Source organism: Syngnathus acus, chromosome 21, assembly GCF_901709675.1.
Source record: "Syngnathus acus chromosome 21, fSynAcu1.2, whole genome shotgun sequence".
NCBI classification, from domain to species: domain Eukaryota; kingdom Metazoa; phylum Chordata; class Actinopteri; order Syngnathiformes; family Syngnathidae; genus Syngnathus; species Syngnathus acus.
In genome coordinates, this window is record NC_051105.1 from 323021 (window position 1) to 350930 (window position 27910).

Consider the following 27910-nt stretch of genomic DNA (forward strand, 5'->3'; position numbering starts at 1 on the left):
TCAACTGCTGAGTGTAGGTTTTCATCGGAGGTATGTATTTCTTCTCCTTCAGGTGCTCCAGAAATAGAAATACCAGCAGAGTACTTGAACGAGTTGAAACACAGGGCGGGCTCGGATGTCCAACTCAAGTTTAACATCATTGCCAAGCCTGCTCCCACCATTGAGTGGCTGAAGGATGGAAGAGAACTCAAACCCAGTGCCCAACTGTCCTTTAAACACACCTTTGAGTCCACAAGTGTGTACCTGAGGGACACCTCGCGCCTAAACTCTGGTACCTATGAGGTCAGGCTGAAGAACTCCTTGGGTTCAGCCTGTGCGGTTGTCAGATTGCTCATCCAAGGTACTTCAAATCAATTTCCATATTTGTTTCTTGTTCAAAGATCATCATTATCTGAGTTCCCAATCGCAATACATCTTATGATTGCCACTTACAGACAGGCCAGGTCCCCCCGCTGGAGAGATCCAGTTCAAGAAGGTGACCGCTGACAACATCACCATCATGTGGTCTCCTCCTTGTGACGAGGGTGGTGCCATGGTAACGCACTACCTTGTGGAAAAAAGGGAGACCAGCAGAGTCATGTGGTCCATCATCTCGGAGAAACTTGTCGACTGCATCGTTAACGTGCCCAGACTCATCCAGGGCAACGAATACGTATTCAGAGTCCGTGGTATCAACAAGTATGGCATCGGTGACCCTCTGGAATCGGCGCCCATCGTCGCCAAGAACGCTTTTGGTAGAAAACGCAATAAACGATGCATGAATTGCCACCACAGCCAGATATCAACCGATGGCTCGTTCATTTTCGACAGGTCCTCCCAGCGAGCCATCGAAGCCTCATGTCTCCATGATCACCAAGTCAACCATGACGGTACTTTGGGAGAGACCAGCTCTGGATGGTGGCAGCGACATTGACGGTTACTACCTGGAGAAAAGGGAAAAGAAGAGTCTTCAGTGGTTCAAGGTCGGTTTGTGGATCGTTTTGGCGAGAGTCTTCTCGTCACCGGTAGCGGCTGCAAAGCTAATGGTAATAATGGCCGGTTGCGGTTTATTGCGCAGGTGGTGAAAGGCACAATCCGAGACACCAGGCAGAAGGTCAGCGGGCTTGTGGAGAACAACGAGTACCAGTACCGAGTATGCGCTGTCAACAAGGCAGGAGCAGGAAACTACTCAGAGGCCTCCGAATTGTACAAGGCCTACGATCCTATCGGTACACTTTTGCACTTATTCCGACACGCCGCCTTTCCCGTACCACAGTTGATAGACCCCTGGTGTCTCTGCCTTTAGATCTCCCTGGCGAGCCATCCAAATTGCATGTGGTGGACTCAACCAAGAGCTCTATCACCCTCGGATGGGAGAAGCCTGTGTATGATGGTGGCAGCGAGATCACGCATTATTTCCTGGAGCAAATGAACTCAGAGGAGCGAGAATGGGCGACGGTCAACCCGCAAGTTAAGGCCTGCGAGTATGTGGTTTCTCACCTCAAACCAGCAACCTACTACTTCTTCAGAGTTTCTGCAGTCAATTGCAAGGGCAAGGGAGAGGATATCAAGATGTACCAGCCTGTGCAAGCCAAGGATATCCTGGGTTTGTAACCTCACATCACAAACGCAAAACTGCCGAGAGTAATAAGGTTGGCTCCTTCTGACGTCTGTGTGAAATTTCTCTCTCGACAGAGGAGGCTGACGTTGACTTGGATGTTCCCATGACCACCCACTATACGGCCCGGGCAGGGCGTGACGTGGAGGTGTTTATTCCGCTGAAGGGACGTCCCGCCCCTGGCGTCACCTGGCGCCGCGGGGAGCGCAACATCGCCGCCGACACCCGCTACACCATCGCCAGTACCGAGCGCGCTACCACCCTTATAATTCCCAAGGTCACTCGCGACGACTGTGGCAAGTACATGCTGGAGATTGAGAATGGCGTGGGAGAGCCCAAGATCATAACGGTTTCCCTGAAGGTGCAAGACAGTCCGTCCACCTGCCAAAAATTGATGATTAAGAATGTGTCCAGAGGTAACTTGACGCTGAGTTGGGAGGCTCCCCTCATTGATGGCGGCTCCCCTGTCACGAAATACATTGTTGAGAAGAAGGGTTCCACCATGAAAGCGTACCAGATGGTCACGGACCAGTGTCCCAATACGAGCTATAAGGTGTCGGGCCTGGAGGAGGACATCGCTTACTTCTTCCGGGTGTCAGCTGAAAATGAGTTTGGTGTGGGTGACACCTGCGAGACCTTGGAGCCTGTCAGAGCCACTGAGACCCCCGGTGCAGTTAAAGACCTGGTCATGCTTGACTCCACAAAGACCTCCGTCACTCTGCAGTGGACCAGACCCGACCATGACGGCGGCAGCCACATCTCTGACTACGTCATCGAGAAGAGAAGCGAGAACAATGTCAGCTGGACTTTAGCTACAACTTGTAAGCGCTGCACATGCGAGGTGACGGAGCTGGAAGAGGATTCGGAGATGAACTTCAGGGTCTATGCAAAGAATGAGAAGGGCACCAGTGACTTCTCACAGATCGGCCCAATCACGGTGATGGACTTTGTCATTTCCCCCGAGGCCTGCCTCAGTGACTACCCCAACGGAGAGCTGGCCGTTCGTGTGGGTCAGAACATCCACATTGAGCTGCCCTTCAAGGGAAAACCCAGGCCTGCCATCAGTTGGCTGAAAGACAATTTGCCTCTTAAGGAAAGCGAAAACGTCCGCTTCAGGACCACTGACAACAAGACGGCGGTTACAGTCAGAGATGCCAAGAAGGAGCACGCAGGCCAGTATACCTTGGTTCTGGACAACAGAGCTGTAAAGAACTACTTTGACATCGAGGTGACCGTCCTCGGGCCCCCCTCTGTGCCCGTTGGCCCCATCCACTTTGACGAGATCAAGGCCGAAACTATTATCATCTCTTGGAATGAGCCCAAAGAGGACGGAGGCGGCGAGATTACCTGCTACAGTGTGGAGAAGCGTGAGACTTCCCATGCCATCTGGAAGATGGTCTGCTCAAGTGTGGTCAGAACATCCTTCAAGATTCCAAACCTGGTGAAGGGAACTGTGTACCAGTTCAGAGTCCGTGCAGAGAACAAATATGGCGTCAGTGAGTCACTCATCTCCACAGAGGTCCTTGCAGAGCATCAATACAAACCTCCAGGTGCTCCTGGAAGGCCAGTGGCCTACAACGTAACCAGTGATGGCATGAGCATTCGCTGGGAAGCGCCAGAGTTTGATGGCGGGTCGCCCATTCTTGGCTACCACGTTGAGAAAAAAGACAGGAATAGTCTCCTGTGGCAGAAGGTCAACTCCACCATCATCTCCAACACAGAGTACAGGATCATCAGTCTTTTGGAGGGTCTCGAGTACTCCTTCAGAGTCTATGCAGAGAACAATGCCGGACTCAGCCCGGTTAGCGAGCAGAGCAAGCACGCACTCGCTATCGCCCCTGTCGGTGAGTACCTGTGACCTGTATGTTTAGAATCGTACGTCGTATCTGTTAGATGAAGCAACGTTTGATTTGACAAATCCTTAGATCCACCTGCCACCCCGACCTGCATCGACGTGACCCGAGACTCGGTCACTTTGACGTGGGATATCCCCAAGCGAGACGGAGGTAGCAAGATTGTGGCCTACAGCGTGGAGAGGCGCCAGGGCAGGGGGAAATGGCTGCGGTGCAACTTCACTGACATCAGTGAGACACAATTTACAGTGACCGGTCTGTCTGCTGGAGACAGATTTGAATTTAGGGTGATCGCCCGCAATGCCGTGGGCACCGTTAGCCCCCCGTCCAACTCCTCTGGATACATCACGACCAAGGATGAGAGCAGTATGCATTCTAAGATTGAAAAAAAGACGCTTTTCCCATTACAAATGCTAACTAGTCCTCTTTGCAATTTGTAGTCTCTCCTGAGATCGAATGGTCCCCAGACCAGGTGCTGACGCTGAGAGCCGGAGAGAATGTCAAGCTGAGCTGCAACATCACCGGTCGTCCAGTACCGCAAGTTGTGTGGTACAAGGATGGAAAAGAAATCGACAAGAGGACCACGACGGACATGGAGATTACCTCTGGTATCGGGAGCAGCGGCGTGTTTGTTCGCGATGCAAACAGGAACCACCGTGGCGTCTACACCGTGGAGGCCAAGAACAGCTCCGGTGCCAAGAAAGCCGACGTCAACGTCAGAGTCCAAGGTTGCTGCATTCTCACGCCGTTGCTCCTTGACGAGCGCACGAACCCAAGTGTGCGTATTTGGAGCGTTTACCATCCCTTGTCTTTTCAGATACCCCTGGACCAGTTGAGGGTCCCATCCGTTTCACTGGCATCACGGCCGAAAAGTGCTCAGTGTGGTGGAATCCCCCGGAAAATGACGGTTGCGCCGCCATCACCCACTACGTCGTCGAGAAGAGGGAGACGTCTCGGCTTTCCTGGGCTTTGGTCACCTCCAAATGCGAAGCCTGCTCGTTCAGCGCCACCAACCTCATCAAGGGCAACGAGTACCAGTTTAGAATCTCTGCTGTCAACAAGTTTGGTGTTGGCAAACCACTGGACTCTGTTCCCTTCATTGCTCAGATGCAATACAGTAAGAATTGTTGCGCTGTAATGTTTCTTCCTCACCTCAGCCTAATGTTAATGTCCGTTCTTGCGCACAGCTGTGCCCGAGGCACCCGGTACCCCGGATTCTACACATGTCACCGGCAACAGCATCACCGTGTGCTGGACCAGGCCGAGGTCAGACGGCGGCAATGAGATCAAACACTATATCTTGGAGAGACGTGAGAAGAAGAGTCTGCGCTGGGTGAAGGTTTCTGCAAAAAGGCCCATCACAGAGCTCAGGCATAGAGTCACCAACCTCACTGAGGGCAATGAGTACGAGTTCCGTGTCATGGCGGAGAACGGCGCCGGTGTCGGACCGGCCAGCGGCACATCCAGGCTCTTCAAATGCAGAGAGCCTACCAGTGCTCCCAGCGCCCCGACCCTAATCAAGGTAGGTTGGCATAGAGACAGCAAAAACCGGAATCAGAATCTGCTTTCGACTTTAGATCTCCGCATGATGAAAGCACAACTGGTTCAGTAACTGTGCTTTGCTCTGCTCTGTCTCCATCAGGTTATTGACTCCACCAAATCCTCTGTCACCCTGGAATGGACCAAGCCAGTCTTTGACGGCGGCCTCCCAATCATTGGCTACAATATTGACATGTGCAAGGCCAGCCTCGAAGAGTGGCATCGGGTAAATACCCAGATTTGCTTCCACAAGCGGTACACTGCCAAGGGCCTAGTTGCCGGTGAGCTTTACAAGTTCAGGGTCAGCGCTGTGAACGGATCTGGGGAAGGTGAATCGTCAGTGATGCCCAGCGCCGTGCAGGCTCTCGACAGGCTAACGTCGCCCGAGTTCGACATCGATGCCGACTTCAAGCAGACGCATACAGTGAAAAATGGTGGCACCCTCTCCCTTCACGTGGCTTTCCGGGGCAAACCGACTCCTCTGATCACCTGGTCCCGAGTGGATAGCGAACTGCCGGTGATGGCCGATATTAAGAGCACAGATTCCCACTCGACTCTCACCATCGAGAGCTGCACGCGCTACGAGGCTGGCAAGTACACGCTCTCCCTAGAAAACAACAGTGGGCGCAAGTCCATTACATTTACTGTCAAAGTGCTGGACACGCCCGGACCTCCAGGCGCCTTCACCTTTAAGGATGTCACACGCGGAGCATTAACCATGATGTGGGATGCCCCGAGCAACGACGGCGGCTCGCGGATCCAACACTATATTGTGGACAGACGCGAGGCCAGCCGCCTCACGTGGCAAGAGGTCAGCTCCAAGTGCACCCGGCAGATGATCAGGATAACCGGTCTGGACATAGGGGTGTCGTACCTCTTCCGAGTCATTGCTGTTAACCAGTCTGGCCAGGGGGAACCTCACGAGATGAAAGACCCCATCGTGGCGACCGAAGAACCCGCTCCGCCAAAGAGAGTCGATGTTGTCGACATGAGCAGTTCGACAGCCTCACTGGTGTGGCTCAAGCCTGAACATGACGGTGGCAGCCACATCAGAGGTTACATCGTGGAGTTCAGAGCTGAGGACAAACAGTTCTGGTCTGTCGCAGGGGAGACCAAGTCCCTTAAGATGCTGGTGGAAGGTCTGATTGAAGATACAGAGTATGAATTCAGAGTCAAGGCCAAGAACGACGCGGGCATCAGTGAGCCTCAGGCGACCTTAACCTCGGTGCTCATCAAAGAGCCTCGGATCGAACCCACCGCCGATCTCAGCGGTATCACCAACCAACTCATCACCTGCAAGACCTCCAATACCTTCACCGTTGACATTCCCATTAGCGGCAGGCCGGCACCCAAAGTCACCTGGAGGCTGGAAGAGATGAAATTGAACGAGACAGACAGAGTTTCCATCAAGACCACCAAAGAGAGAACCACTCTGGTGGTAAAAGATAGCAAGAGAAGTGACAGCGGCAAATACTACCTGACTCTGGAGAATGCTGCCGGAGCCAAAACCTTTACTGTGACTGTGATGGTGGTCGGAAGACCCAGCCCTCCCACAGGCCCTGTGGTGGTTTCCGGTGTATCCTCCGAGTCCTGCTCGTTGTCCTGGTCCGAGTCCCCTGACGACGGCGGCACAGAAATCACTAATTATATTGTGGAGAAGCGCGAGTCGGGCTCGGCCTCCTGGCAAGTGGTCAATTCCAGCGTGAAGAGAACTTCCATCAAGGTCACTCATCTGACTAAGTACATGGAGTACACTTTCAGGGTTTGCGCTGAGAACAAGTTTGGAGTCAGCAAGTCCATTGAGTCTGCAGCCGTGATCATTGAACATCCTTTCGGTACGTTTTGATCGTGCTTCGCGCGTTACCTATAATGTTCTGCGTTTTTGTGGGGTAAAATGAGGATTTCCTCTGATGAACTCCTGCAGTTCCTCCAAGTCCTCCAACCCGTCCGGATGTGGTGACTGTGTCCGCCAATGCCATCAGCATTAAATGGGATGTGCCCTATGCCGATGGCGGTAGCATGGTGACTGGTTACTGGATTGAGAAGAAAGAGCGTAATACCATTCTGTGGGTGAGGGAGAACAAGCTGCCCTGTCTGGATTGCCACTACAAGGTGTCCAGCCTGATTGAGGGTCTCGAGTACCAGTTTAGAGTCTACGCCATGAACGTCGCCGGAATCAGCAAGGCCAGTGAGGCCTCCAGACCAGTGGTGGCGCTCAACCCCGTCGGTGAGTAGCAAGCAGCCTGTCTTTTTAACACATGCAAAGCTTTAATGCTCAATAATGGCCACGATCAAGGGTCGTAATTTCTAGCGTAAAGACCAGTGTGCAATTATAAAACTTCTCCTCCTACTCTCCTCAGATCCTCCCGGTCACCCTCAGGTGACAGACATAACTCGCTCTTCCGTGTCACTGTGCTGGACCGTGCCCGAGAACGACGGCGGCAGCAAGCTTGTCGGCTATGTGGTGGAGAGGAAAGTCTACAGTACTGATGAGTGGGACGAAAACCGCTGGCTCAAGTGCAACTACGCCACCATCACGGAGAACTACTTTACGGTCACCAACCTGGGAGAGGGAGAAACCTTTGAATATCGCGTCATTGCCAAGAATGCCGCCGGGGTCCACAGTGCTCCATCCGTATCCACTGGACCCGTGACCTGCAAGGACGAATACTGTAAGCTCTAAAATGGAGAATGCCTTTCCTTATTTCATTGGCTCTTTCAGTTTCAGTTGGCCCTGACTTGGAAGCAGATTTGAACAAAAATTGCCTTTCTCCACCTTCAGCTCCTCCTCGAGCAGAGCTGGACAGCAAGCTGATTGGCGAGACCATTGTTGTCACCGCCGGCTCCGATCTCGTCCTGGATGGTGCGGTGGGTGGTAAACCGGAACCCACCGTTTACTGGTCCAAGGGCGACAAGATCATGGATCTGGGCGAGAAGTACTCACTGACCTACACAAGCACAAGAGCAATGGCTGTCGTTAAGAACTGTGACAGATTTGACACGGGCAGATACACTTTGACCGTCAAGAACGTCAATGGAATCAAGACGGCGGCTGTCACCGTTAAAGTCCTGGGTCAGTTGACTAAACCTTTACCGTAACTAGGGTTGTTGTTGGGGTTTTTTTGCGGAAGGTGTGCCACAAATTTGGACTTGTGTATTCCGAAACAAGCCATCAAAATAGAAAGGCACCACTTACAAATCTGCGCGGAGTGCTTGCACAATCATCGAAAGGTGACTTAGACACTCTGAACTGACAACCTTTTGGTGTCTCACAGACACTCCTGGGCCCCCAGCTGATAAAATCGTGATCAGCAGAGTGACGGAGGAGAAGTGCACTGTGTCCTGGAAGATCCCCCTTGAAGACGGCGGTGACATTGTCAGCCATTACATCGTAGAGCGCCGTGAGACCAGTCGTCTCAACTGGGTCATCATGGAGACCGAGTGCAAGAGCTTGTCCTGTGTCAGCACCCGGCTGATTAAGGGCAACGAGTACGTCTTCCGAGTGCGGGGAGTCAACAAGTATGGACCTGGTGTTCCACTGGAATCGGAGCCGGTCATAGCCAGGAATGCTTACAGTAAGTGTATGCAAAGCCACTTTCCATTCAGCACACACATGCACGCAGTTAAGGTGCATGCAGCAGAAATACCGTATTGGCCCGGATATAAGACAACCCTGATTGTAAGACCACCCCCTCTTTTTCAAGACCCAAATTTGAACAAAGACTTTTTGAACACCAAATTTCATTTTTAGACAGAAAATCATGACAGTACATCTGAAACAAATGGTTATAACAATATATTTGAGAGAAAAAGCATGTTCTTTTGCCTCATTCACAAACTGTCTATTACATCTTAATATCTGAACATTTAAATATGTCAACTAAAGTGCAATCACATTTGTAAATGAATGGCTTCTGGTTTTTCAAATGTAAATAAACCAATCTACTGTGATAAAACAACAAAATTGCAATAACTGCATTAACCATCAAAGTGAAGTCGAACTGTAACTTGCAACAAATCTGAATAAGGAAAAACATTGCAATCGAATAATGCCAACTGCTCCCGCTATTGTTGGGGAGACTGAGGACCGTATAGGGGAGGGTTAGGGTTGGCTCGGATGCTTATGCTCTTTTCGCCCCCGGTGTCGGTCAGAACACAGGAGGAAAGACGTGGTTCAGTTATGATGGCTTTATTGACTGAATTATTGGCATAAAAGTAACAGGCACTGTGGCTCACAGGGTGAGTGAATGTGATTCTTGTGTGAAGCGTGTGTGTGGTTTGTGGGGGCAACAGACAGAAATACAGCACTTGTGACGTCACACAACACGAACGAGTACACGGACGGCACACATTACATAACTGACTGCGCGTAACGGTTCCGCTATACTAAATAACCATGAATGAAATACTCTCGGCAACACACCAAACAAAAGTCATGGAGACAACAAAATACATTTGCTGGCAACCGTTAGCCGCCGCGGAGCTGCGTAACGACTACTCGTGCGATACGAGGAAAACCCAAAGGAGCGCGCCGAAGCTACCAACCAAACGGCGCGCGCGCACGCACACGAAACAAACCGCCATCGGACAAACGGCCGGCACAACAGTAGACAGTAGTAACAATGAAATGTACATACTCACTTTGTGTCAACGACGCACACAATCACAGCAACATACTCAGTGGATACCAGCAACCTTTAACTTACCGCTGCGCACAAGCTCCAACAATCACGATAAGCTGAGGTAACCAACATTTTAACATCAACATAGGAACCTTTCGAACAGCTATTTTTCTTTTTCTTCTTTGTGACAGGGGTTCGCTTTGGCCTGGGGAGTTAAGTTGAGCATTCGCTTTAAAAATATCTGGCGCCATCTCGCATTGTGAATGGGTGTAATGTCTAGACCCCGAATGCAAGACAACCCCCACTTTTTTAGTCTTGTTTCAATGCAAAAAACACCGTCTTATATTCCGGCCAATACAATAGGTGTAGTCCCTTCAGGCTTAGGCCAAGACACAAACAGTAGGTACATCATAAGGAAATGTCAAGTCTATTTTCAAGAAAGTTCCAATGGACGTCAGTCAGTCAGTCAGTCAGTCAGTCAGTCAGTAAATGGGTCAATAAATAAACAAATGACACAGGGCAAGTGGAGTCGTACAAGTTGGAGTTAATTTTTGTGTCTATTTTGTCTCTACTCCAGCTTTGCCATCCCCACCGGGCACACCAGAGGCCACGGCCGTGGGCAAGGAACACGTCATTATCGAGTGGATGAAGCCAGAGAGTGACGGAGGCAGCGAGATCAAAACTTACCTCGTGGACAAGAGGGAGAAGAATAGCACCAGGTTTGAGCAACACACACTTCAACCTGGAAGGATGGTGCTCATGATTCCGCTCATGATTCCGTACGGTTTCAAAAGAAAAACATCATCGGAGGGCTTTGGATAGTATGACGTTTTGCCACGGGTTTCGATGGTACTTACTCTTGAGTTGACTTTGCCACGTCCAAGTTTCCAAGTCTATTGTCAGATTAGATTGTCTATTGTCAAATTAGCTCATATTCTTTGCGCTTGCTTTTTTAACTCCTGTGTTTTGTATTTTGCCTCTGCCCGTCGTCTATGTTCTCGTCGTGCTCCTCACACATGCTGGTTCCCCGTTTTGCAAACCAGGTGGACGCGGGTCAACAAGACTTACACCATCTACGACACGCGCCTCAAGATCACGGGCCTGCTGGAAGGAAGCGAATACCAATTCCGTGTGACGGCCGTCAACGCGGCGGGAGACAGCCAGCCCAGCGACGCCTCGCCATACATCCTCCTCAAAGATCCCAGCTGTGAGACTCTCTTTGTTTGTGGATCTACACCAAACTTTGTTTTCCAAGTCACACATAGGACAGATTGAAGGGTGCAAGGCTCAATTGGACAGGCTTCAGCTTTGATTCATTTATAGAAACATGTTTTATTTTTGAAGTATACTCAGCGAGGATGTATTATTTTTGTACATAGAGCGTATGTCAGTCAGTCAGTCAGTCAGTCAGTCAGTCAGTCAGTCAATCAGTCAGTCAGTCAGTCAGTCAGTCCTGCTATCTAATTTCTATAGCACTTTGCAGTACAACCTTGAGAGCCACTGGGAGAACACGTACAGTATATCGAGTCTAGACAAATGAGCATTCAATGTCGAGTTTTCAATACAACGAACAAATGTGAGAGTAAACCCGAGTACTGGCAGAAAAGCCGAGTGAGCGTGGTGGTCATCTCCCGACCCAGAGGTCAAAGTGTCCTTGAGCAAGACACCCCTGATCACCTCCGAGGTCCATTTTGAACAGCATCCTAAATTTTGCTTGCATCCCCTTGTAGACACCCCAGCTCCCCCATCAATGCCTCGCATCACAGACACAACAAAGCACAGCATCAGCATGACTTGGACCAGACCCATGTACGACGGCGGCTCGGATGTCACCGGCTATGTGTTGGAAATCCTAGAGGAGGGTTCCGAGCAGTGGTATCGCGCCACAGCCAAGGCTCTCAAGACCAACGAGTATCTGGCCGGCGGTCTGGTCGCCAATAAGAAATACCGATTCAGGGTGGCAGCTGTCAACAGCAACGGCACCGGAGAGTTCAGCGAACCCAGCGCTGAAATCGAGCCCCTGGAGAGAATTGGTAAGTCTTGCCCAGAGGACATTGTTCATGATGGAATCTGGCTCTGATGACACCGCCTACTCGCAGAAATGCCTGACCTGGAATTGGACGAGGACCTGAAGAAGACTGTTTGTCTTCGTGCTGGAGGAACTTTGCGACTTTTTGTGACTGTTGGCGGACGCCCAACACCGGTTGTGTCCTGGAGGAAGACGGGCGTGGAGCTGCAGAGCCGCGGCTTCCTGGAGACCACTGACAGCTACACTATGCTGATTGTGGAGAAGGTTGACCGCTACGACTCTGGGAAATACGTAGTGGAGGCAGAGAACCCGTCAGGCAAGAAGTCTGCAACCATCCTGGTCAAAGTCTATGGTAGGTGAACACCCAAAGAGTCTCAGAATGCAGCTTCGAAACTGGGGTCGAATTGAACTCTTTCTATTCATCCCCTGCAGACACTCCTGGTCCTCCAGCTTCTGTGAGAGTGAAGGACTATACCAAGGAGTCAGTTGTCATCACCTGGGACGTCCCAACTATTGACGGCGGCGCTCACGTCAGCAACTATATCATCGAGAAACGAGAAGCCAGCATGAAGTCTTACAAGACTGTCACCACAGAGTGTCGAAAGACCCTGTTCAGGATCACTGGCCTGGAGGAGGGTGCGCACTACTTCTTTAGAGTACTACCAGAGAACATCTATGGCGTCGGTGAGCCCTGCGAGACAGCTGAGGCTGTGCTGGTGTGCGAAGTGCCATCGGTGCCTCAGAGCTTCCAGGTCATTGACGTCACAAAGTCTTCGGTCACTCTGCGATGGGACAAACCCATGCATGAAGGCGGCAGCAGGCTGACGGGCTACATTATTGAAGCCTGCAGGGTGTCAACAGACAGGTGGACCACAGTGGTCACCGTCAAGGCCTCCATCTCCCAGTACACTGTCGAGTCTCTCACAGAGAACGACCAGTACTTTTTCAGAGTCCGAGCTTGCAACAGCAGAGGAAGCGGTGAGGCCGTGGACATCGTCACCCCCGTCACCGTACAGGAAATCAAAGGTATGTCGGCCGAGAGACGCAAACCTTCACAGCTGTAGAATGGTCCCCCACCGTTATCGTTTCACGTGACGCATCCACCCACCTCTGTGTTTGCCTCCAGTCACGCCAAAGATCGACATGACCAGCATTCCTCAGAGGATTGTCTACGTCCCCAGTGGTAAACCCATCGATCTCACCTTGCCAATTACGGCCAAACCGCAGCCTGTCTGCTCCTGGTTCTTTGGCGGTGTCCAGCTAAAAGACAGCCTGGAGCGCATCAAAACAGAAAGCAATGGCAAATACAGCCATCTGGTCATCCGTGAGACCACCATCGACGACTCAGGAGACTACATGCTTGAGGTCAAAAATGCCATCGGTGTGGCAACTGAAGTTATTAAAGTGGTCATCCTAGGTAGGCTGGCAGAAGCTCCGAATCGACACCAAAGTGATTTTCGAGTATTTGCTTGCAGTGTGAGGACCTGGACCCCTCTCTTCATGTGCTATTTCAGACAAACCCGGCATACCGGTCGGCCCCATGAAGATCGTCGAGGTCGATGGCCAATCAGTGACAGTCAGCTGGCAACCTCCAGAGAAGGATGGCGGCGCTAACATCAGCGGATATGTGGTGGAACAGCGCGATGCTCACCGCCCCGGCTGGATCACAGTCTCAGAATCGGTGACCCGACCGTGCTTCAAGTTTACCCGACTTTCTGAGGGAATAGAGTACGTGTTCCGTGTTGCCGCCATGAACCGCTTCGGTGTTGGTGGCTTCCTCCAGTCGCAAGTGGTGGAATCTAAGAGTGCCAAAAGTGAGTGCGCAAACTGACAACGCCTTCAGCAGCAACGTTTGATTTGCCTACGATTTTCCCCCCTCCTAATTCGTCTGCGGTTGACTTGCGCAGCCATCCCTGGACCTCCGAGCAGACCGGAGGTACTCGACGTCACTCACGAGGGCATGACCCTCACTTGGCATCCGCCGGAGGACAACGGTGGCTCCACCATCACCGGTTATATCATTGAGCGCAAGGAGCCTCGTTCTGACCGATGGCTGAGGATCAACAAAAACCCAGTGACCATGACCAGGTACCGCTCTTCCGGTCTGATCGAAGGCCTGGAGTACGAGTACCGCATCACAGCCATTAACTCCAGAGGAACGGGCAAACCCAGCGAGACCTCTGCCATCACTGTTGCCATGGACCCCATAGGTACATGATAAACCTACACACTTGTACTTGTGAAGAAGTCCATCTGACCGACCCTATATGTATTGTTGTGAAATAGCGCCACCAGGTCCTCCAGTTCATCCCAAAGTCACAGATACCACCAGAACCTCCGTGTCTCTGGCCTGGTTGCCTCCTGTAGAGGAGGGTGGCTCTGTGGTCACCGGTTACTTTGTTGAGATGCAAAAGGTGGACCAGGTGGAGTGGACCCTGTGCAACACCACACCCACCAAAATGTGCGAGTATACCCTCACACACATGCCGCAAGGTGCAGAATACAAGTTCAGAGTCATCGCCTGCAATGCTGGTGGCACTGGAGAACCCTCAGAGATTCCTGGGGTTGTCAAAGTCCAGGAGATGCTCAGTAAGATAAATTCATGTGATCATTTGTACAGTGTCGTACATCATTTGCCGCATTCGATCCCACACAAATCTCCTCTGTGTCTTCCTTAGATTATCCGGAATACAAGCTGGACAGTAGATATGAGGAGGGCTACGTGGTGCGGCAAGGAGGAGTCATCTGCCTGTCGGTGCCCTTCACTGGTAAACCCATCCCTACGTGCAAGTGGACCAAGGATGGACGCGACATCTCCCACCGGGCCATGATCGCGGTCAATGATGACATAACGGAGCTTGTCATCAAAGAGGCTCACAAAGATGACACGGGTACTTATGACCTGCTGTTGGAGAACAAATGTGGCAGGAAAGCCGTGTACATCAAGGTAAGGTCAAGTCCTGTGAACTGCAACCATCGTCAGTTCTTTTTAATCTTATATCTTATATCTGCAGGTGAAGGTCATCGGGCGTCCCGATGTCCCGGAGGGCCCTCTGGAGTTCGACGACATTCAGGCCAGATCAGTCCGAGTCAGCTGGCGGCCCCCGTCTGACGACGGAGGCTCTGACCTCCTCGGATATATCGTGGAGAGACGCGAAGTCCCCAAGGCTGCTTGGTATACGGTGGACGCTCGGGTCACAGAGAACTCCCTGGTGGTCAAAGGCCTGAAAGAGAATATGCAGTACCACTTCAGGGTCTCTGCTGAGAACCAGTTTGGTGTCAGCCGCTCTCTGAAGTCCGAAGAGCCTGTCACAGCAAAGACACCTCTCTGTGAGTACCGAGAATATCAAGTGGTGATGTGACTTGAAGGTGCCCCAATTTAGGAGTTTTCCAAGTTTAAAACGCTCTCTTGGTTGGTATTTCTTTCCTTTTTGTCTTTTGTCTGTGAAATATGGGAAATATTGACCTCATCGCTCCCCGTTTCAACTCGTTATTGGTTGTGTGGCAAACGGGGGCCGTCCAACCTCATCCTCAGTGCTGTTTTTCTTTATTGAAAGCATGTATGTATGTATGGCTGTCCAAACTCTCTTATCAGCTTTTGTCTCACTCTTATTTATCTAAAGGCCCGCCGGAACCCCCCAGCAATCCTCCAGAGATCATGGACGTAGCCAAGTCCTCAGTCTCCCTATCATGGGCCCGGCCCCGGGACGACGGTGGCTCGCGTGTCACAGGATACTTTGTTGAGAGGAGGGAGGTTTCCACAGAGAAGTGGGTCCGCCACAACAAGACTCACATCACAACCACCATGTACAACGTCACCGGCCTCATCCCCGATGCGGAGTACATGTTCCGAATCGTGGCACAGAATGACGTCGGGCAGAGTGAGCCGGGCCCTGCGTCCGAGTCGGTGGTCTGCAAAGATCCATTCGGTGTGTAAATGCCCCACGATGGTGCCCGGGAGCTAATCAATTCAACCTGTGTTGTTGTTGTTGTTGTTGTTGCCAATCGACACACTCATTGATATCTTCTCGACAGACAAACCAAGCCAACCGGGAGAGATCGACGTCATCTCTGTAACCAAAGACTGCATTACCATCCATTGGTTACGGCCCGACTTTGATGGGGGGAAGGAGATCTTGGGGTACTGGATTGAGTACAGGCAGTCCGGCGAAAGCGCCTGGAAGAAGTGCAACAAAGAGCGTTCCAAGGACCGCCAGTTTACCATGGGGGGCCTGATGGAAGCCACGGAGTACGAGTTCAGAATCTTGGCCGAGAACGAAGCCGGACTCAGCAGGCCTAGGCGCACACCCATGGGCATCAAAACCAAGTTGAGCGGTGAGTGACGGTTATGGAGTTCATCTCACTGCTCGAAATGCCCAAAGTGGTTCTGGTTACATTGTCAAATGTACTTCTTGAAATTGACTCTGGCTGATGTTCTGCAGTCGGCGAGGCTCCGGCTTTGAAGGAAGACATCACGGATGTCACAACCAAACTCGGAGAGTCTGGCACGCTGTCCTGCGGCATTATCGGCCGACCTCTGCCAGAGATCAAGTGGTACCGCTATGGCAAAGAGCTGATTCAGAGTCGCAAGTACAAGATGAGCTCAGATGGCCGCAACCACTCCCTTAGCATCATGACAGACGAGCAGGAAGACGAGGGCCTGTACACCTGCAGGGCCATCAATGAAGCCGGGGAGATGGAGACCAGCGGCAAACTGCTGCTACAGGCTGCTCCTCAGCTGCACCCCGGCTTCCCTCTGAAGGAGAAATATTATGCCGGGGCTGGCACCAGTCTCCGCCTCCACGTGGTCTACATCGGCCGCCCCATTCCCCAGATTATGTGGTTCTATGACAAGAAGCCTCTGAACTCGTCCGAGAAAGTGATCATTGAGAACACGGAGAGCTACACCCACCTGGTGGTGAGGAACGTCCAAAGGAAGACCAACGCCGGCCGTTACAAAGTGCAGCTGAGCAACAAGTTTGGCACCGTTGATACAGTATTGCGGGTTGAAATCCAAGGTAAAGAGCTATGTATGACTTGAAGATATGATGTGTGTCATCTCGTCGCCATTGCTGAGAGTCTAAAAGTGCCCGTTGCGACGTACCCAGATAAGCCGTCCATCCCGGAGGGCCCGGTGGTGGTCGAAGCTCTGCTGAAGAGCTCCGTCCTTATCGGGTGGAAGGCTCCCAAAGATGACGGCGGCGCCATGATCACCAACTACATTGTGGAGAAACGCATGGCCAAGGAGGGAGAAGTGTGGAACCTCGTGTCCTCTTCTGTCTCTGGAACCACGTGCCGCGTACCCAACCTTGCGGAGAGTGCCGGATACTACTTCCGAGTTTCTGCTCAGAACCAGTACGGTGTCAGCGAGCCTCTGGAGATTCCCTCAGTGGTCATCATCAAGAGTCCATTCGGTGAGTCGCGTAGCTAGAAAGAAGAAAGTGATCTGTCTTTGATTCCGCTTTGATCACATCATGGTGCTTTCTGTGGTCCTCAGAAAAACCTGGCATACCACAGCAACCCTTCATCGTCAGCGCCTCCGAGGACTCGTGCGTTGTCGGCTGGAAGCCACCAAGCAGTGACGGTGGCGCTAAAGTGTCCGCCTACTATCTGGAAAAGCGTGAGAAGAAGCAGAACAAGTGGATGTCAGTCACCACGAAGAAGATTGTGGAGACCAGCTTCGAGGTCACAGGCCTAATTGAGGGCTTTGAGTATGAGTTCCGTGTCAAGTGCGAGAATATGGGTGGAGAGAGTGACTGGAGCGAGGTCTCAGAGCCCATTGTGCCCAAGTCCGACCAGTCTCTGCGTGCTCCCGGCTTCAGGGAGGAGATCCGAGACATGACTGTCAAATACCATGCCAATGCCACCTTTGTTACCAAGGTGCTTACCTCGATATCTTTTGACAATGCATACCTTGTACGTCTTGCAGTTATCATCGTAAGTTCATATTCTTTTGCCACCTATGTGCAGGTGGTGGGACATCCCAAGCCTGTGGTCAAGTGGTACCGAAGTGGAAAGGAAATCCAGGGTGACGGAGCCAAAATCAAAGCCCTTGAGTTCAAGGGGGGTTACTACCAACTGGTCATCACTGCCGCTGACGAGAGTGACGCCACAGTCTATCAAGTCAGAGCGACCAACTCTGCAGGCTCCATCTCCACCACAGCAAACTTGGATGTGGAAGGTAGACCTAGGAGTCGCCGAGAACTAGCCGGAACGATCCTTTCAATGGTGATCGCTTTGAGATTGAGCCGTGCTGTGCGTGTCTGTGCTAATTGCAGTTCCTGCCAAGATTCACCTGCCAAAGGAGCTCCAAGGAATGGGAGCAGTCCGCGCTGTTCGGGGTGAGCACATCACCATCAAGATCCCCATCTCGGGAAAGCCCGAACCGGCAATTACCTGGCAGAAGGGCCAGGAGATCCTCTCCAACTCTCCCTATCACCAGATCATCGCCACTCGCTCCTTTACATCGCTGGTCTTCCAGAAGGGAGTGCAGCAGAAGGACACGGGCTACTATAGCATCACTGCCAAAAACAGGTTCGGAATGGATAAACAGACCATCGAGGTGAGCATAGCAGATATTCCCGAAGCGCCCAAAGGACTGGTGGTCAGCGACATCTCCCGAGACTCCATTACGCTGGCCTGGGAGCCCCCTGCCAGCGATGGCGGGAGTGACATCATCAGTTACATTGTGGAGAAGTGTCCCACCTCTGCGGACAGGTGGATTCGCGCCGGACAGACTGCTGACTGCAGCACCACCATCCTCAACATCTTTGGCAAGGCCAAATATCAGTTCCGCGTTATTGCAGAGAACCAGTTTGGCTTGAGTCCTCCCTCTGCACCGACGGAGCCCATTACCACAAAGGAGGACAAGTCTGTGATCAGGAACTATGATGAGGAAGTGGACGAAAGCAGAGAGATGAGCAAAGAAGAGGCTCACTCATTCAAGATCAAGGAGCTCCACTCCAAGTACACCATTTCGGAGGAGTTGGCTCGTTGTCAATTTGGAGTGGTCCACCGTTGTGTGGAGATTGCAACCAAGAAGACCTTCATGGCCAAGTTCATCAAGGTCAAAGGAACTGACCGTGAGCTGGTTCTTAGGGAAATTGAGGCCTTGAACGTAGCAAGGCATAAGAACGTAATCTACCTGCACGAGTATTTTGAAAGTATGGAGGAGATTGTCCTCATCTTTGAATTTATTTCTGGAGTTGACATTTTCGAGCGCCTCGGAACAAGCAACTTTGAGCTCACCGAGCAGGAGATTGTCCTCTATCTCAGACAGGTCTGCTCGGCTCTCCAGTTTTTGCACAGCAACAACTTTGGCCACTTTGATATCCGCCCAGACAACATTGTCTACGCCACAAGGAAAAGCAAGGTTGTCAAGATCATCGATATGGGTCAGGCTCGTTCGCTGGCACCGGGTGAAAACATTCGAATGTTCTTCTCAGCCCCAGAGTACTGCGCCCCTGAGGTCCACCGTCACGATTTGGTCACCACAGCCACTGACATGTGGTCCGTCGGTGTGCTTGCCTACGTGCTGCTGAGTGGTGTCAATCCGTTTGCTGCGGAATCTGTCACGCAAACGGTTGAGAACATCTGCGCCTGTGAATATGTCTTTGACGCTGACGCATTTAGGGACATCAGTTTAGAGGCTATGGATTTTGTTGACAGACTTCTCGTCAAGGACAGGAAGCTCCGTATGACTGCTCATGAGGCATTGGCGCACCCGTGGCTGAAGATGAAGATGGAGCACGTCAGCAGGAAGGTCATCCGGACTTTGAGACACAGGAGGTATTACCACTCGGTGGTAAAGAGGACCGACACCATTGTCTCGGCAGCTCGCGTGGCCTACGGCGGCGCCTTCAAGAACCTGAGAGGATTGTCTGTAGGCAAAGTGAAGATCGCCAGCGAATATCACGGTCTCCGTGCCGGCCCCGTCATGCACGCCTCTGCCGAGGAAGGTGGCCATGTTAGGTTCACTTGCAGCATTGCCAGCTTTGACCAAAGTACACAGGTGACGTGGTACTTTGGCAGCCGCCAGTTACACTCAAGCTCCAAGTACGAGATCACCTACCACAGCGGTTTTGCCAGCATATATGTGAAGGACATTGAAGAGAGTGACGATGGCGTCTACAGGTGCAAGGTGTTGACTGATGACGGCGAGGATAGTGCGTATGGTGAGCTCTTTGTCGAGACAGTCAGAAGCATCAGGGAGCACTATGTGTGTCGCTCCATCAAGAAACTAAGAAGGAGGATTGACAAGACCAGAATCCTCTACAGGCCACCGGAGTTCACACTGCCACTGTACAACCGCAGCGCTTACATTGGCGAAGACGTGCGCTTTGGCGTCACCATTACCGTGCACCCCGATCCTCGTGTCACGTGGTTGAAGAACGGCGAAAGAATCTCACCCGCCGACGGTGACCCCAAGTACACTTTCCTGAGCGACAAGGGCCTGTACCAGCTGATTATCCACAATCTGGACACGAGCGACGACGCCGAGTACACGGTCATGGCCCACAACAAGTTTGGAGAAGACAGCTGCAAGGCTCGTCTCACCGTGACACCACACCCCGTGACAGAGGAAAGTATGAGGCCCACGTTCAAGCGCCTGCTGGCCAATGTCGAATGCACAGAAGGGGAGAGCGTCCGCTTTGATATCAGAGTGTCTGGAATCCCGACTCCTTCCCTGAAATGGGAGAAGGATGGCCATTCTCTCCAGCTGGGTCCAAAGCTAATTGTCATCCAAGAGGACGCTGACCACCATGTTCTGTGCATCAGGGAGACACTGATTGAGGACTCCGGTATCTACCGAGTGACCGCCACCAACTGTGCCGGCTCTGTGAGTTGCCAGGCGACCCTGAGCGTGGACCGCCTCACGTACACCAGAAGAGAATACAAGAGTGAGGAGGAGAAATACAGATGCGTCCAGAAGCAGATTGAAAAGACCAACAAAATGGCTCAGAAGATTGTTGCCACAGAGGAGATTGTGCCGCTGAATCCTACGGCACAAGAGGCTCTGAGATTTGCCGCCGAGATGTACAAGCCCGCCGTCAGCACCAAGAACGTCGAGGGCGAGTTCGACATCACTGTGGTCAAGTCGGAGACCAGGAAACTAGAAGACGAGAGAAGGATTTTCATGCCCTATGAGATTCCCGAACCTGTTGTTCATGACCGCCGAGCTCTGCGTGAGGACCAAGTCATTAAGCGATTTGTCGCACTCTCTGACATGAAGTGGTATCGCAAATTGAGAGAGCAGTATCTGGTTTCAGAGAGAAGTGAAAGGTTTGTGCAAAAGCGACAAAGGCGAATCCGCCTGTCCAGGTGGGAGCAGTTCTACGTCGTGCCGCTCCCCAGGATCACCGACCAGTACAGGCCAAGATGGCGAATTCCAAAAATGACTTTAGACGACCTGGAAATTGTCAGACCTGCCCGCCGCTCACCGTCCCCCGAGTCCGCCGTTTCGTTCAGATCCAGGAGACGATCTTTGGGTGACTTGAGTGACGAGGAGCTACTGATCAGTGCTTCAGATGACTATCTGTCCTCCAGGAGGACAGAGGAGGAGAAGATGATGCTGGAGGATGACCTGGAGCTTGGCTTTTCTGCCTCCCCTGCAGTCAGTCCGGTTCGCATTGAACGACGTGCGGTGCAGCGCGAAGAGAGGTCTCGAGACATACGACGGGACGCTTTGGAGATTGTGGAGACGAAGAAAAAGCGTACTGTTTCTCAGTACATGAGAAGGAGGCGCTCACTGTCCCCCACCTACATTGAGCTGATGCGCCCGGTCTCCGAGTTGATCCGACCGGCTCGCGTGAGACTTGCGGCGGAGGCGGAGACCGAGCTTGTAGAGAGGAGATCTCCAACGCCAGAGAGAACTCGTCCTCGGTCTCCGAGCCCCGTTAGGTCTGTCGAGAGGTCCTCCCGTTCCACCTCTCGCTTTGAGCGCTCTGCCCGCTTTGACATCATGTCCCGCTACGAGGCGAGAAAGGCAGCTCTGAAGTCTGAGAGGACGTACCAGGTGGTGAGTCAGTCGCCTTTCAGCCTGGACCACGGGCCCCGCGTGACCGTCAGGATGCGCTCTCACCGCGTGCCACTAGGCCAGGACACCAAATTCACTCTGAACATCCAAGCCAAGCCGGAGGCCGAGGTCAAGTGGTTCCACAACGGAAACGAAATCTGCGAAACCAGCAGCAAATACATCTTCAGCAACATGAGCGGAGTTCTGACCATCACCATCCTGGATTGCCAGGAGGAGGACAGCGGTACATACCGCTGCTTCTGTTCCAACGCCAGAGGGGAAGCCTCGGACTACGCCACCCTGGATGTGGCAGGAGGTGCCTACACCACTTTCTCTTCTCGCCGCAAGGATGAGGAAGTTCCTAAATCTATCGTCCCCGAAATGACTCGACTTGATCACTACAGCTCGTCCCGCTTCAAAACTGGCTATGAATCGGAGAGCCACTTTGCAGTGGAAGAAAGCAAGACTAAGCTATCTGAGACACGCGAAGACATCACTCGGGAAAGGTACGACGGCGGGGCATCTTCTGAGAGGTACTCGTCTGCTGAGCGCTACGGCGCATCCATCAAGTACGCCTCTACTGAATACTTGTCATCTGCCTCTTCCTACTCCTCGGACAAGTTTGCCCTTTCTGAAAAACACGCTACAGCCGAAACCAAGTCAAAGTACGCTGCATCGTCCGAGCAGCTTTCTGCCCAAAGAGTGACGCCGACTGTCGCGGCTAGATTCCTCACCAAGCCACAGTCTGTGACCCTTGCCGCGGGCGAGACAGCCCGCTTTTCCTGCGATATTGATGGTGCGCCCGCGCCCTCTGTCATCTGGATGCACGAGGGGAAAACCATTGTCACCTCCCACCGTCTTCAAGTCACCACCTCGCAGTACAAGTCCAACCTGGAGGTCTCTTCTGTTACATCCTCTGATGAGGGCAGTTATACAGTCATCGTAGAGAACTCGGCGGGCCGACAGGAGGCTCAATTCACCTTGACCATCCGCAGGCCCGTTCCCAAAGAGGTCAAGGGCATCAAGTCCCCAGAACCCAGTGTGAAGTCACCGAAGCCTTCGGTCACATCACCGTCGCCGTCGGTGACTTCCCCTGTTCCGAGTGTGAAGTCACCGGCGCCTAGCCTCAAGTCTCCTGAACCTAGGGTGAAGTCGCCGCCACCTAGTGTCAAGTCTCCTGAACCTAGGGTGAAGTCACCGCCACCTAGCATCAAGTCTCCTGAACCGAGTGTGAAGTCAGCCGCACCTGGCGTCAAATCCCCTGAACCTATTGTGAAGCCACCAGCAGCACCAAGTGTCAAGTCTCCGGAGCCAGATGTGAAGCACCCTGAGCCCTCAAAATCCACTGTGAAGTCACCAGCACCCAGAGTCAAGTCCCCTGAACCTAGTGTGAAGACACCAGAACCCGGCGTCAAGTCCCCCGAGCCCAAATCACCAATACCCAGGGTGAAGTCACCGGTACCGGGTGTCAAGTCACCAACGCCTGCTGGGAAGACACCGAGTGTGAAGTCACCAGTTCCTGGGATCAAATCACCTGAACCACAGGGAATTAAGTCTCCTGGGGGTGTTAAATCTCCTGAACCAGGACCTAAGTCACCGCCACCAGTCAAGTCACCCGAAGCTGAGGAACCTAAAACGTCCCGGAGCATCAAATCACCTGAACCTGCAGAAATGAAAACACCTAAAGGCATCAAGTCCCCAGAACCCACTGGCATCAAAACACCAAGAGGCATTAGGTCCCCAGAACCATCTGGAATCAAGTCACCGAGGGCTGTGAAGTCCCCTGAACCCGAGGGAGTTAAATCTCCGACCAGAACAAAGTCTCCACCTCCTGCCATGTCCTCAAAGAGGGTCCTGTCACCGCCAGCTGATGAGTCTCCAACCCCCAAGCCACCCAAAGTCGTGAGTCAGCTGGCGGCTGTGGCCTGCGAAGACTCCGTCAAGATGTCTTGTGTTTGCGAGAGCAGCATCAAGGACGTGTCGTGGTATTGCAACGGTCGACGACTTTCCAAGAGCAGTCGCTTTAAGATGCAGTACTCCGACGGTTCCTGCAGTCTCGTGATACACGACCTGACCGACAGCGACCAGGGAGAGTACACCTGCGAGATGACATCGGAGGGAGGCGTCTCAAAGTCCTCCTTCTCCTTCACTGGACAGGTTTACCAGTCCATTCGCATGAAGGTCAACACTTACCGTGAAAAGCAACTTGCAGTTAAAGGTGAGCAACAAGTCCCAAGTGAGTCACGTGGGGATGGGCGATCATTCACGCGCATGTGTTTCCGCGAACGCTTCTCGGTGCACGGTCCTCGGATCTCGGCCGCACTGTTCAGAGACACGCCTCGCTCTTTCAAAAAGAGTTTTATCGCGGATAACAGACGCAAGTCTGCGGAAAATAAATTGGCCAGCAAACACCGTATTGTCACCGTCATTTGCTTTTTCTTGACGTGAAACCAATTCTATCCAAATCCGATTTTTGTTACTGAAATGTATCCATTATTATTATTTGAGGGGCATGTCCTATTCTGGGCTCTCCTGGATGTTAAGATGTTGTGGGTGTTAACGTTTCCTTGTGGACCGTCAACAGGATCCGGCATGACGAGTTTCAAGGAGGCATCCTCATCCAGCTCCTCCATGGCCACGAGGACAGCAACTCGCACAGTGGAGGAGTCGTCGTCTTCCAAATCCTCGTCCTCATCTTCTGCCCAGAGAGCCATGATGTCCTCCATGATGGAGTCCAGCTCCTTTGGCAGTATGGCGGCCGAAATGAAGTTTGAGACCATGTCCATGTCCAGCGTGTCCTCCATGGCCTCCGAGTCCTATGCCACGAGCTCAAGCAGCGTCACGGGAATGAGCTCGCACCTGAGCGGATCCTCCTTCAGGGCACTCGGTAGGACTGACGTTCCCTCGCCGTTTTTTGTTGTTGTAGCAATGGCACAGAGTTGATTTGCACGGTGAAGGCCTTCCGGTGCCACCCGCTCGCTAAAACTGAAAATGTGCCGTATCGACTCGAGCGGTGCCTTGAGATTGTGAATGGGAAGCCGTCGTAGCGGTCGGTGCAAGCGAAGCAAAAAAAAAAAGCAAAGGCTCTAAAAAAAAAAAAAACCCTCTTTGCTCGTTTGCTCGCGTGAAAGCTGCACCGTGTTGTAGCCGCTTAACCTCCAGTTAACGTCAATGGCAGCGAATGTGTTAAATGCAACAATGAATGTCAGCTTTGTACACTGAGTCAGCAGCCTAACCCGTTTCAGGTTCCGCCGCCGCCGCCGCCGCCGCTCCCAGAATCGAGGCGGTGCCCGAGGACATCAGCATCGAGGCCGGCAAGGTCCTGACGGTGGCCTGCGCCTTCTCGGGCGATGCCAGCCACGTGGAGTGGTCCCGCGGCGGGCAGAAGATCCGCTCGTCGCCGGGGGGCCGCTTCCACGTGGAGACGGGCGAGGACCTGACCACCCTCATCATCGCCGGCGTGCGGGAAGAAGACGCCGGAACCTACACCCTCAAACTGTCCAACGAGCTGGGATGCGACACGGCCACCGTTCGCATCAGCATTCGATCCCTGTAAAAAAGATGAAGACGATGAAGCGTCCCCGCCCAGCCACTTCCCTTTCCCCTTCAGGATTGGACTCCACTTGTAAATAGGAACTCTTTTTGTACCGACCGTGACAAAGTGGAGGATTACCACTCCATGTGTTTTCCAACGCCATGACACTTTTGCAGTGACGTGTACATAATGTATATAGCCGCCGGATGTGACGGTTACGAGGAATGTGTGCTATGCATCATCGTTATTGATGACAGTTCATATGTTCAAGTGAAACGAGGAAACCAAAATTGCCTTTAACAGGAGAAAGTTCCCGGAGCGGAGCGAATACCCTGCTAAAGGCACAAACTCCAAACCGCGCCTCGACGCAACTCGCGTCGATGTCTAAGATTGCCTCGGCAGGTAGAGCGTCTCCCTGTCGACGACGTTTACTCGACCCTAGACTGGAAAAAAAAAAGACCAAAAAAAACAGCCCGCGTGAGCGAGGTCCCGAGCGCTCTTTGCGTCAACCCTCGCGTAAGCAGCGCCGACGGCTCTCGCGTCGCGACGGATGATGTCGTACCGCCGTTTTCGATGACACGCTCACAGTGCGAGCGGCCTGCACTCCCTGAGCACGTTTTTGCTTGTTTCTTTTTCTTTGGTTCTTTTCAACGGAGGCCTGCAGCGTGTTAGCGTGGAGAGAACGGGCCGGCTGGCCTGCGTGCCTGCCTGCCTGCCTGCCCATTGACCGACCTACAAAACGCCATCACGTGCGGCGGTGGTGGCGGTGGTGGCGGTGGTGGCGGTGGTGGCGGCGGTGGCGGCGGCGGCCCCCCGAGGGAGAACTTCCTCCTCTTCACTTTAGTGTGTGTTTGTTTTTCCGCAGCCTCCTGGAACTTGATTGATTGATTGAATAAAGCGTGATTGTCAGCACAGCAGCACAGCTGTAGTGTGTGCGTGTGTCTTTTTTCAACGCCTGTCACGTGAGGAGGCTCCATTTTCATGGCCAGTGAACGATTATGGAAAACATCCCACAACGGCATCTTTTCAGGACATTTCAGGCTCTCCGCTGGCTTTTTGAAAGCTTTTTCAGCACCAATGTCCAAACGGTTCTGCTCGTAGCGCTATGTCATTGGTGACGTTTTGAATTTTTGGACCGGTCTGATTTTATTCAAATCCGTCCGGGGTCTATGTGCTCCAAGATTGGATGCGATGGGATTTTTTGCATTGCGACCGCTCTGAACATCCAGGTCAAGACGTATGCTGTGTGTGTGTGTGCGTGTGTGCGTGCGTGCGTGTGTGTGTGTGTGTGTGTGTGTGTGTGTGTGTGTGTGTGTGTGTGTGTGTGTGTGTGTGTGTGTGTGTGTGTGTGCGTGTGTGTGCGTGCGCGCGCGTGCGCGTGGGTGCGTGCGTGGGTGTGTGCGTGTGTGTGTGCGAGCGCGCCTGTGCACGATCCGATGCCTTCCTTCTGTTTGTGAAGCATGTAGTAACCAAAGCGTCCAGACGACGGCGCCAGGCGCACATCCAGGCATGCACACGTGCGCTCAAGACCAAGGAGCATGAAACTCATGGAGCAGGAGGCCTTATAAAGACAAAACATGCTGCTCACACACACACACACACACACAGTAAAAAGCTCAAGTCCACCCAAGAAGGGCATGAAGTGGAAATGTGTGTCTTTGTGCAGCCCTTGTGAGGACATTTCAAGATGAAGTGAAGAAGACACAGTGAGGACATTTTCAGACAAATTGAGGACAGAAAGACTTGAGTGGCCATGCTGCAAGATGCTGCACTTGCAAATCATGCGCACGACATCCTGCACATTTGATTTGGAAAATTGTCTCGAAACAGGAAATACTTGCCCCCACCCTCACTTGCCCTCCCCCCACCCGCAGACAACGCACACATGCACACACACACACACACACACACACACTTGGTCTGTTTATGAGCTTTTTGTTCAGTGTTTATAAGTATTTTACAGATTTGTTGAAAAGCCGTCTTCCTTTGAATTTGGGGCGGGGCGGGATGGGGGGGGGGGGGGGGTCATTTCCTGGACGTGTGTTTGTGCGAGTGTGTCCTGGCTGCTCTTGACCATATAAGGAGTTTGGGTTTCCTTTTCACTCCGTCGTCTGACACAGAGCCCGGTCCTTGTGTGCGCGCGCGTGCCTGTTTAACGGGATGTTCTGTTTGGATGAGTGTGCGCACTTGCCGCGGGATTGGCCGCCGCCTCCGGCAGCCGATTGGCCCGGGGGCTTCCTCACGTCCAATCGGCGTGACGTACGTCCAGTCTGTCACACATACTGACTGAAGTCCGTTTGCTTGTTTTCATGTGCTGGCTTCTTTTTCCAGCCTGCGCCTCCCCTATCCATCATGCCGCCCCCCTAAAGCCTGCTAATCTGACCATCGAGCGGTCGGTCTCTTCCGAGGCTTCCCTTCAGCCCCCTCTTCAGGTGTGCCGTGAGATCACTGTCACCTTTGATTGACGCGGGCCCTGAAAAGAGCACCAGACCACTTCCTGCCCAGTGCGGCGTTCCGTGGGAACGCGGAAAAGGCCGTGGCAAGTCGGTTTTACCGGTCTTCAGACTCCATGACCTTATTTGGCCACGCCGCTCACTTGATGTGATGTAAGACACCCCCCCCCCCCCCCCCACACACACACACACACACCCGCTCCCCCCTCCCCTCGGCGCCCCAGATGCAGGGGGCGGGGGGCAGCGCTACTCTTCCAGGACAGGGGC

General features: G+C 52.7%; 1 protein-coding gene across 3 annotated transcripts in view; it reads left to right on the plus strand.

The window, feature by feature from the left end:
• The window catches only part of ttn.2 (titin, tandem duplicate 2), a 163836-nt gene extending 138186 nt beyond the window's left edge, over positions 1-25650 (plus strand). For all 3 annotated transcript variants that reach the window (XM_037239939.1, XM_037239941.1, XM_037239940.1), the window contains 35 exons: positions 53-340; positions 435-734; positions 811-962; positions 1058-1208; positions 1286-1585; positions 1675-3441; positions 3523-3816; positions 3891-4178; positions 4268-4567; positions 4638-4972; positions 5093-6824; positions 6914-7216; positions 7350-7661; positions 7772-8062; positions 8265-8564; positions 10189-10330; positions 10655-10818; positions 11342-11644; positions 11711-11992; positions 12073-12666; positions 12767-13057; positions 13155-13454; positions 13548-13850; positions 13927-14229; positions 14319-14587; positions 14655-14970; positions 15264-15569; positions 15676-15975; positions 16083-16658; positions 16749-17054; positions 17138-17520; positions 17611-17821; positions 17919-23873; positions 24240-24542; positions 24901-25650. In XM_037239939.1, the coding sequence (XP_037095834.1) occupies positions 53-340; positions 435-734; positions 811-962; positions 1058-1208; positions 1286-1585; positions 1675-3441; positions 3523-3816; positions 3891-4178; positions 4268-4567; positions 4638-4972; positions 5093-6824; positions 6914-7216; positions 7350-7661; positions 7772-8062; positions 8265-8564; positions 10189-10330; positions 10655-10818; positions 11342-11644; positions 11711-11992; positions 12073-12666; positions 12767-13057; positions 13155-13454; positions 13548-13850; positions 13927-14229; positions 14319-14587; positions 14655-14970; positions 15264-15569; positions 15676-15975; positions 16083-16658; positions 16749-17054; positions 17138-17520; positions 17611-17821; positions 17919-23873; positions 24240-24542; positions 24901-25211 (19031 nt within the window). In that variant the 3' untranslated portion in view covers positions 25212-25650. The remainder of the gene's footprint in view (positions 1-52; positions 341-434; positions 735-810; positions 963-1057; positions 1209-1285; positions 1586-1674; positions 3442-3522; positions 3817-3890; positions 4179-4267; positions 4568-4637; positions 4973-5092; positions 6825-6913; positions 7217-7349; positions 7662-7771; positions 8063-8264; positions 8565-10188; positions 10331-10654; positions 10819-11341; positions 11645-11710; positions 11993-12072; positions 12667-12766; positions 13058-13154; positions 13455-13547; positions 13851-13926; positions 14230-14318; positions 14588-14654; positions 14971-15263; positions 15570-15675; positions 15976-16082; positions 16659-16748; positions 17055-17137; positions 17521-17610; positions 17822-17918; positions 23874-24239; positions 24543-24900) is intronic.
• Positions 25651-27910: the final 2260 nt, after the last annotated feature.